Consider the following 10077-nt stretch of genomic DNA (forward strand, 5'->3'; position numbering starts at 1 on the left):
AATCACCACACCGCTGGAAGAAAAGACCTACCTCGCACAGAATCTCGCTTTACCACCTTCACGGAGGCTATTCCAGAAGCAAGAGGGTCTGATTTTCCGGGATGCAATCTTTAAATGTTCTCCCAGTTCGGCTCCCCTGTCTCAAATCCCTGCCTTGGCAATGCAGAACAGACTAGTCTCAATGTGCTACTTACACACGCTTCCTTCCTCAGGGGAGAGGTTCAGAAATACTCTGGCAGGTTACACCAAAATTAAAGTGTTCTATTACAGTATCCAGCCTCTGGGGAAAGTGGAGAGAATGTGAAACCAGGAGCGCTTGCTTCCAGTGCCACGTTGCTACCCCTGGTGGGAGGACGCTCACACCACCCTGAGCAGAGCCTTGGTCGTTGAGGCTCAGCTCCCTTAGCCTCCATGGATACAGCAGGCCCGCCCGCTAAGATCCAGAAGCCAAATGACAAGTCTCAGAGCCTCACCAGTAATGGATGAAATGCCTACTAAACACTATCCATTTCTTTCCAGCCCGTGGGGAAATGGGCAGCCTCATCCACTACTGGTAGTTTAAACCAGGACAGCCCTGGGGGCACACTGCTGTAACAGTTTAAATGTGTAGAGCCTTTGACACACCAATTTCACTCCTAGAGAAACACATGCATATGCACATAACAATATGTATGTATGAAGATACAATAGCAAAACTGATGTGTTAGTTTGTCTATCTATAAGGGACTGGTAGATAAATTATGATATATCTATACTATAAAATGTAGTAGACAAATTAAAAGAAGAAGAGCTACATGCATGACAAGATCTACAAGATATATTATGTTAAAAGAGAAAATAGTGAAACAATATGTATGATGCAATTAGACTTACGCTTACCAAAAAAAACAATGTATTTGTGTCTATACAGGCCAATGGACAGTTTCAGGATACGCATCAACACTGCTCAAACTGGTTCTTTCTGAGGACCCAGCAGGGAGGTGGAGCATGAGGGAGGGGTGCTTGGTGAAGGGGGCCTTCGCATTTTCTGCTATGTACTTCTACACAGTTTGAGTGGGAGGGTGGGGTGCAAGGAAAAAAGCAACTGAACTGATTAAAAAGCAACACCACCACCGTCAAAAATGGATTCTTGTTCTGGTGTGAGACCGCAGCACCAATCTGAACAAGTTCTGGTGCCACACTCCAGCCAAGAGTGACTGATAAAGTTCAGTTTCTAAGCCACTGAAGACAGACTGGATCGGGATCAAGAGGAAAGAAGGGAAATGTGCGACGCGAGAAAAACTTTTTTAACAGCTCTGTGGAAGCTGCAGACCTGTCCTACCCTGAACCGGCCCGTTCCCAAACTCACTGTTCTGAGACTCTCCTCCCTCTCACTCTCCCAGGATTGAGAGAGAGTCCCCTTTCCCTCAGCAGAGGGGAGGCCACCTGCTGTCACCAGCAGAGCTACTCCCAGGTGAACCCAAAGAAATGGCCTGGCCAAACTCCACATTCCCAACAGAGGCACCGTGTGCCAGGCTCCAGGGATGGCAGGGAGAGCCAAGACTGGCAGCCCCGAAGCCCACTCATTCAAGTCCCTCCACGTCGGCAAACAGCCCAGGCATCTTTTCACACTCACTGCTGAAATCCAAACTGAACCATTATACAAATCAGATGGTGCTGCCAACAAAACAGCAACAATGTGGAAAAGGGAGCAATAAGTCAATGGTATCCCGACTAAACATATATTTATTCTTTCTGCTTGCCAGCAGTAGCACTTCTGTAGATTCAAACATTTGATAAATATCATTTTTGCTTCCCAGTGATAATTAAAACAAACACACACATGCAGCAAAACAGGAAGCAAAAAGAAAAACAACAGTGAGGCTTTGCTTAGAGCATAATGTTCAAGAGGCAGGCATGACAGCTAACATCCCTGGGGAAAATGCTCCCCTCCCACTAAAACAGGTACCCTGATAGGGCACCAACCTCACTGGGCACTTTAACAGTCCACAGCTAGGGGGCTATTGAGAGGCGCCCTTAGGACAAGGAAAAGAGGTCACATCTTGAAAGGAAAGGGGTGACCATCAGGCAGAAAGTGGGGGAGCTGAGTTTTCTGCAGTGACTCACCGCAGAGACGACTTGTGACTGCAGATACCAGGAAGCAGGCAGTCCAAAGAGAGTAACCGTTGGCCTCCTTACAATGAGGACACAGCCCAAATAAAGTCGGAACCCCATCAAGTGGCCTGAGCCAAGCATGAACAAACCAACTGAAGGACATGGGTATTATGCAGTCTGGAGAACGGAAGCCCAAACAAGTTTATTACGGAGTCTGGAACTGACAAGGGAAGAGGGCGTGAGACCGGCAGATTCCTGATGTGGCAATGGTGCATCCTATGACGGGGACATGCAGACACTAGCCACCAGGACCAACCATCTCCCCTTGCTAACTCCAGTTCACTCGTGTATGGCCTGGCTCCCCACTGAGACTGTACCCTTCAAGGGAGGGTGGTCTCAACTCCTCGAGGGGCTGCCCACCATCGTGAACTCACCCACTGCCCCACCCCTTTCCTGGCAGGCCGTGCAAGGCCTCTGCCTGCACAGGTTTTGGAGTTGCACAAATCACGGCGGACACTCAGACTAACCACCTGCTGGCTATGTGGATGCACACGTGTCGTGTGCCCACTTCTTCATCAGTGCGTTGGGGATAACACGGTCGACCTCCAGAACGGCCGTGAGGATTAAATCCAAGTTGCAGAGAGCCTAGCTCCCCCAAAACGATCACGACTCTACCTGTCCCCAACCTGGCTCCTGAGTCTGCTCTTCACCACCTCACTGTACTACCCCTTCATAATCAATGAATGAGAATCAACCCAAGGGAAAAGAAGGCACATTCGAGATCTAAAAATGAAGGTTAATAAACACAAAAATTAAGCTACCAAAATGTGAAAGAAACCAAAATTAACTCATTATCAAAATAATGTGAGAGGAGGGAGCAGGAAAACATTACTTTGGGGAGGAAATGCTTTTAAAATATATAGCTTTATGATTTTTTGGACTTCATTTGTTTCAAAGATTTAGGAAGATTACATTTCAAAAGCTCACAAAGGAGACACTTCTATTTTTTTAAAACTATTTCTTAATTAATATCTTCAGAGAACTAAGGAGTACTTTAATAGACTGACTGAATCTTAATAAAATTCTCAGAGAAATTCTGGCATCAGTCACAACAAACACCCTCTTGGAATTTAATTTCCTTTACAGCATACAACTTACTATGGAAACTCATTTATGATGCCACCACGACCAGTCAAATCTGCCTGGAGCACAAAAACTTCAAAGCCCCACAAGAGAACCTTATAGGACTAGATGGAAATTGGCCCCATATTTAGCCAAATCCTACATCAAACAGCGATTTCCCCCACACCAAACTTCCAGCTTTTACTGTCAGATTCAACTCCTCCATCTCCCTGCCAGCCCACATCTGCCCTGCCCTCCCATCTTACACTATAGTTCTTTCAACACCTCCTTCCAGCTAGAAACCCCCCAGACTCAGTATCTTTACCCTGTCCAACAAAATGAATAAAAAAGGAGAGAAGGGCACAAAATGGACAAAGGGAAACTAGCTACATCCATCTTCAACTTCCTATCCAAGACTTGTCCCTTCCAGCTTCTGGTTTTGTTCAATTCCCTCCTTTTAGGTGATCGCAGGGCCTGGAATATTCACTGTGTGTGTCGGAGGCTGGAGCGGAAAGGCAAAAGCCCGAAGAATTATTCATAAGTACAAAAATGTACTTTAAAAGCCTTTTTCCCTTGAGAACAATTCCTACTGGAAGACTTAATCCCATTATTCTGAGCGCCTGCAGGCAAGAGGGGAGAGAGAGGGGTCGACACCAACCTTTACTGAGCACCCACTGCAATTCACGGATATAACTCACTCAATATAAAGCAGATAACATTATCCTGATTTGACATATGCAGAAACCAGACTCAGAGCGGGCAGGTGATGGGCCCAGGTACCTCCAGGCCCACAGACACCAAGACTCACGGACTTACAAGCTTGCAGTGGCTCCCAGCGCTTATGTTAAAACACTGTCCTGAGTTGGAGGGCACTTTATAGTGTACATGTTGCTTTTCACATACATTATCTCATTTAATATCACAACCCTGTAGGATAGCTAAGAATTCTTTTTCTACTAATCAAAAAAGATAATTGGTTTCAAAGCCCAGTAACTTGTGCAAGCCAGCCGTAACACTTACAGAGTTGTGCCCCTTCTGAGCTTTCTCACCTCACAGAGCCTGACAGACGGCAGGGGCTCAAAGGTAACTATTATTAGCATCAAGATTTCTATTAATTTAATAGCCCTCACACATACACACACACAAGTCTATATATTACAGCCATTTTAAAGATTGAACATAATTAGTCAAGCCTTGACTTGTTGGAGAGGATATAATTTAACCACTACCTCAAACTCAGAGATAACCACTAACTACAGCTTCCAAGAAAATGACAAAGGATTACTGAAAAGGATGTGGTCAAACCCAACATGGATTTTGAAACCTACTAATGGAAGAGAACAGAAGGACAGGAGCATTCAGTTATGATAAAACATAAAAAAATCCTCTCCTTCAAGCATCATGGCTTGATCATTAATATGCTGTTTGACCCAGCCATAACATTTCAAGTCTTAGATGACCTTCAACATCCAAAACGGGATGGCCAGCAGGTGACCTGGGAGTTCTAGTGAGAGGCTGCCCAGGGCGTCTGGGGAATAGGGGTGTGGTGGATACATTATTACCTCCAGCTATGTTTAATGTGCTGCATCTAATGCATTGTTTGCCTATTAATTACTCTCACTTGAAAAGAAACCTGGGAAGTTCAGAAATGCCAGATGCAACAGGAATCAGCTCACCACGTCTCAAGCCAGAATGGAAAAGATGACAGAAGTGTGGTGGTACAAGGATCCCAGCTTCAGTAAGACAGAAGGATATCTATCGTGCTATGGCAATGAGAGCTCCTGGGGATGGTCTTCAAGTAAGGCTGCACCAAGACCAATTCAACTGAGCATCACTCCACGCTTGAAGTTTAAAACAAAAGAAAAAATTCAGGTCCACAGATGAGATATACATAATCTTTTTTAAGCCCACTTAACAATTTTATAGTAAAGATAGCTGGCCAGCCATGTACACTAATTGCCTGCATGAGAACAGTATTCATATTGTAAATCTAGTGCCAATGATCACTAGTTTTTCGTTTTGTTTTGCTTTTTGCAATCTTTCTTGCTTCTTATCTGTTTTCTTTTAAATGGATCCTAATTTCTTTATAAGAACAGGCTGAGGTTGATTTTGCGTAGCTGATCTAGTCTCACAAGGAAAAAGATTTCAGTCTCCCTCAGAAACATACTCGTGCCTCCCTCAGATTATCTAGCTCTCTTTATACCCCATTTCACAGATAAGGAAACTGAGGTCCAGAGAGGGTGAGTAACCCATCCCTTCTCCTTCTAATGTATCTAGGACTAGAACTAGGGCTCAGGAGGCCCACAGTGTGCATCTCCAGCTCTATCACTGCTGCAAATGACCTGGCATACTCGTGTCTTGAATACAAAGTTTATTTGAAGAAAAAAAAAAGCCAACATGAGTCATCTCCATTGTCGAGGGACACCACACAGGTTGTTCTAATGAAGCATCCAGCATCTCCAGAACCACTTGTTTCTGAAATAACCAACCTCAGCCAGAGAATAAAGGGCCACGTCTTATACCCACGACCCTGTGAGCAGATGTGCTGCTGGGCTCTGGGGACCTGCTAGCCCAACCAAGGGAATCCAGACGTTGTCAGACTGGAGAGGAAATGGGGTGGGTGGGTGTGGGAGGAGGTCAGAGTTATGTTTTCAGACAGCTCCCAGCGACAGTTATGATTTCATGCAATCCAATCCTACTCACCTTGGAATCCCTAAACATCCCATCCACTCAGGGGTCCCTCCTCAACTTCCCCAGGACAAAAGCACTGCAGTCTGGGAGGCGAATCCGGCAGATGGGGAGGGGCGGTACTTGACCCAAGCGGTAGAGGAAGCAACGCTCAGCTCCCTCCCCCACCCCTTACAGGAACTCCCTATAGGGTCTTCAGTCGACAAAGGTGTCCCCAACTCTGAGCCTGACCCCTCTCTTGGGGTCTGCCCCGAAAGAGACAGGCAGAAGGCAAAGCCCACTCCCCATCGCTCTACCCCGCCGCTGGCTCGTTTCTGGTCCCCCGGCCCCCAGGGATTGCCCCCCCCCCGGGGGGTCGAGCCTCCCCTCCTCCCTCCCTCCTCACCCGCAGGGCCCCCGGCCGGACACTTGCCCACTCCCGCCCAAGCTCCTGAGCGCACCCCTTCCTCCCGCCCGCAGAGTCCCCGCGTCTCCCGCCTTCCCAAACGGGGCCCTCCGGGCCGCCCCGCCTCCAGCCCGGGACCCCCTCTCACCGCGTCCCTCTCCGACCCCCGGAGTCCGCCCGGCACCTGCACTTCCCGCCCGGCCCACGCGGGCTCGCGGTCCGCCCCAACTTTTCTCGGCCGCGGCCCGGGCCCCGCAGCGGCGGGCATTCCGTGTCCGGAGCCGCGACGGGCAGGCAGACGCGCGTCCCCTCGGCCCCCGCCCGCCGGCACGAGTTGCGCTCGGGACCCGCTCGGCGCCCGGGCCTCGGCCGTCAGCCCGGCGCGGAGGCGGAGGCGGAGCCGGCGTGGCGGGAACCGCGCTGTCCCGCCGCCGGCGCCCCCGCCCGGTGCCCGCTGCCGGGTCCCCGCGCCCGCCAGCCGCACCGCTCCCTGCCCACCTGCCCGCGGGCGCCCGCGCCGCTCAGCGCCTCCCGCGCCGCCGCCACCGCCGGGAATACGTGGCAGTGGCCGCCGCCGCCGCCGCCGCCGCTCGCGCTCCCCGCCTCGCCTCGCCTCGCCTCGCCTCGCCTCTCCTCTCCTCTCGGCGCCCGCGCGGGCGGCTCCGGCGAGCGGGACCGCAGCGCCAGGCGCCCTCTGCCGCCGGGAAGCCGCATCCTCTCGCCCTAACCCTAACTGGCTGGCCACCCCCTTCTCCGCCTCCCCCCGGCCAGCCCGGCCCCCACGCTAGCTTCCGAGCCGGTTCCGCGGGCCAGCCCCGGACCCGCTGCTGCCCCCGGGGAGGCTGCCCTGACCACCCAGCCGCTCAGCGCCCTTCCTCCCGCTCCCGCGCAGCCGGTGCAGAAGTCATCCCCCGCGTTGATACATTTCCTGCTTCTCTGAATGCCTCGCCCAGGAGATAGTCAAATCGGACATCAGGGGAGCAAACACCACGTCTCTGGTGTTCACCATTCTCTCTCCTAGGGCTGGGTTAAGCGCCCTGCCTGGAATATCGAAGTGCGCAATGAATACTTCTTGAGGGAGCGAAAGAGTGAATGAATGAGTAGAGAGAGATTTTTGCCACTCTCCACCCAAGTAGGCTTTTAAACTTCAAGTGGACAGGTATCCTGACCTGGACTTGTTTTTTGTATGTCCCACACACACATACACATGCGTGCGCAGCTTTCTTTGCATGAAAACACGGGATTCACAATTCCCCACCTCAGACCAGCAACAAAGACGCAAACGGCCCACAGCTAAATGTTATTCAGGGCTTTGAGTCAAATAGACAGGTTTTAGATCTACCACTTAAAAGCTGGGAAATCCCGGGAAAGCTAATCTCCCTGGGCACAGTTACCTCATCTATAAATTAAGAATAATAAAATCTACTTCATAAGGTTGTTGTGAAGATTCATTGAGATCATGCACTGGGTGTAAAGCACTTTGCACAGCCCCCCTACCCCACGCCATGTGTACTGTAGTATCTAAATGGTAGCTGTTGTTAGTATTATTACTGGTCCAGTAGGTAATAAAAACTACAGGCAAATGTAAAATAATGGCTACGTTTCTCCCCAGGACACCCTTAATACCCTTGTATGTGTGGTATTGTCACCTGCCCAATAGGGCCAGCCCTGGGAGCAAGACCTCTCCAGTCCCTCCTCTGCCCAACCCCAAGAATTAACTGGTCTTGATTTTTTTTAAGAGCTGTAGAACTGGCTCTCCTGCAGGTTTTCCACCTGGGTTTCAGTGCCCAATCTCTTCGTTAACAAGTGTTTATTTTATTGCAAAGGCAGTGAACAGTTTGAAGGCCCCTGCAGTCTACTGCCTCTTTCTGTTTTCTTCTTGCCCCTCTCTTTACACCTTGAGGCCATCTTTTCACTTCTGACAAATAGTCTCCTTCCTGCTCTGCACATAAAGCGGCAGTGAGTACAGTGAAGTGGCATCAGATGGGACTGGGCTGGAATCCCAGCCTGTCCACCTTGGGCCTTCTGCTCCTCAGTCCCCTCAATTGTAGACCGTAGAGAATAATACTTATCTCTGGCATTGAGAGGGAATTGATCCAGTCTGCAAATGAAGTCACTGGAACATATAGACGTTTAATAAAAGGCAGCTATTGATTAGTTTATTTAACAAGCACTTAGGGAGCATCTACTGAGTGTTGTAGATGCTAGAAGAGTGAGGGACACAAACATGGGTGAGGTAAGATTGCTACCCTCAAAGGAGTCTGAGACCTAGTGGATGAGACAGGCACGTGCATACCAGGGCAGAAGGACTGGGGGTACATGGATGCTGCTAAATATGAAATTCGCAAGCCTCAAGTTCCAGATGGGGGCAGTGGTACCGCGGTGTGAATTGCTTTAATTCATTATAATTGTAAATGCTATTTTCCTCTAAATATTATGTACATAACTTCCCAAGGCCACTTCTAAAAATTAATGAATAATTTTGTGAGGCAAGCAGAGCCATTTGATGTAGGATCCAGTCCCTTAATAAGGTGACCCCAAATGCTTCCTTATGCTAGTAATAACATGTATATTGTAAATATGTGAAAGCACTAAAATGTATAAGTTAAAGTTGCATGTCTTGCAATGCATGTCTAAGAGGGACAGTTCACACATTGTTACGCTAATGGCCTCTAATGAATCATACCTCAGTATCCAGGCCCTTGGTGGAGTTGTCTCCCACACTGACCTCAGGCTTGGTCATGTGACATCCTTTGGGACATCAGCTAACATGGCAAAAGCATGGACGTTCCATGAGCACTTGTGCCTTGTTCCTTGCTCTCTTGGAATGCTGTGAAGAAAGTGAAGAAACCTGATCCAGCCTCCTTGAAAATGAAAGACCCCAGGCACAGAGAGGCTTGCCATCTCAGCTGCACCAGCCCTCAGCCAACCCACCAGCTGATTACAGCCACATGAATGAGCCCAGGCAACCTGAGAACCGTGAGAAATAAAATGGTTGTTGTTTTAAGCCACTAAGTGGTGGGGTGGTTTGTTATCCAGTTGTCATACAGTAGATAACTGACACACACAGCACACACAGGCGTTTCAACAGTTACAAGATCTTGGTGAACTTCACCCAAGAGTCAGGACTCACACTACTGTTTTCTGTCATGAAGCATTCAGTTGATGTCACTATGTTTCAGTTTTGCAAAGAATTACACTTTAACGGGCCGGCCCCATGGCTTAGTGGTTAAGTGCGTGTGCTCCGCTGCTGGCGGCCTGGGTTCGGATCCCGGGCTCGCACCGACGCACCGCTTGTCGGGCCATGCTGAGGCCGCGTCCCACATACAGCAACTAGAAGGATGTGCAACTACGACGTACAACTATCCACTGGGGCTTTGGGGGAAAAAATAAATAAATAAAATTAAAAAAAAAAAAAAGAATTACACTTTAAGTAATGCCTAGTTTCAAAGTTCTTCAATGAATGGCTACTGAGCCTCGTACTGTTTGAAATCGTTGGGCAGCCAACATGACCATAAGTTGGCAAAATCAACTTGTAAGCCACTTAAACATGATAACTCCTTGGAACACAACAGGTGTCATAGAGGTCGGCTGTGTTTCTCTCTCCCACTTTTTTGTGAACTTCTTAATGATGGACGCCTTGTCCAATTTGACAAGGTTTCACCGTAGATCATGAAACGTCAGAGAAGGAAGGGAAGTTAGAGATAAGTTAATCTACCGCCTCATTTTATAGAGGAGGAAATGGGGAAGAGAGATAATAGGAGCCTAACACATTCCTAGGGTCCTGG

The 10077-nt window shown here is 49.0% G+C and overlaps 1 protein-coding gene across 1 annotated transcript in view; it reads right to left on the bottom strand.

Annotated features, from left to right (window-relative positions):
• Positions 1-9032, bottom strand: part of LOC106801398 (uncharacterized) — a 64453-nt gene extending 55421 nt beyond the window's left edge. Inside the window, exons 1-2 of the mRNA XM_087434079.1 lie at positions 8976-9032; positions 6788-6983 (exon numbers count right to left, since the gene is read on the bottom strand). Coding sequence (XP_087290205.1) covers positions 6788-6983; positions 8976-9032 — 253 coding nt within the window. The remainder of the gene's footprint in view (positions 1-6787; positions 6984-8975) is intronic.
• Positions 9033-10077: the final 1045 nt, after the last annotated feature.

The sequence above is a fragment of the Ceratotherium simum genome, chromosome 7 (genome assembly GCF_057802395.1).
Source record: "Ceratotherium simum simum isolate JZ-2026a chromosome 7, ASM5780239v1, whole genome shotgun sequence".
Classification (NCBI taxonomy): Eukaryota; Metazoa; Chordata; class Mammalia; order Perissodactyla; family Rhinocerotidae; genus Ceratotherium; species Ceratotherium simum.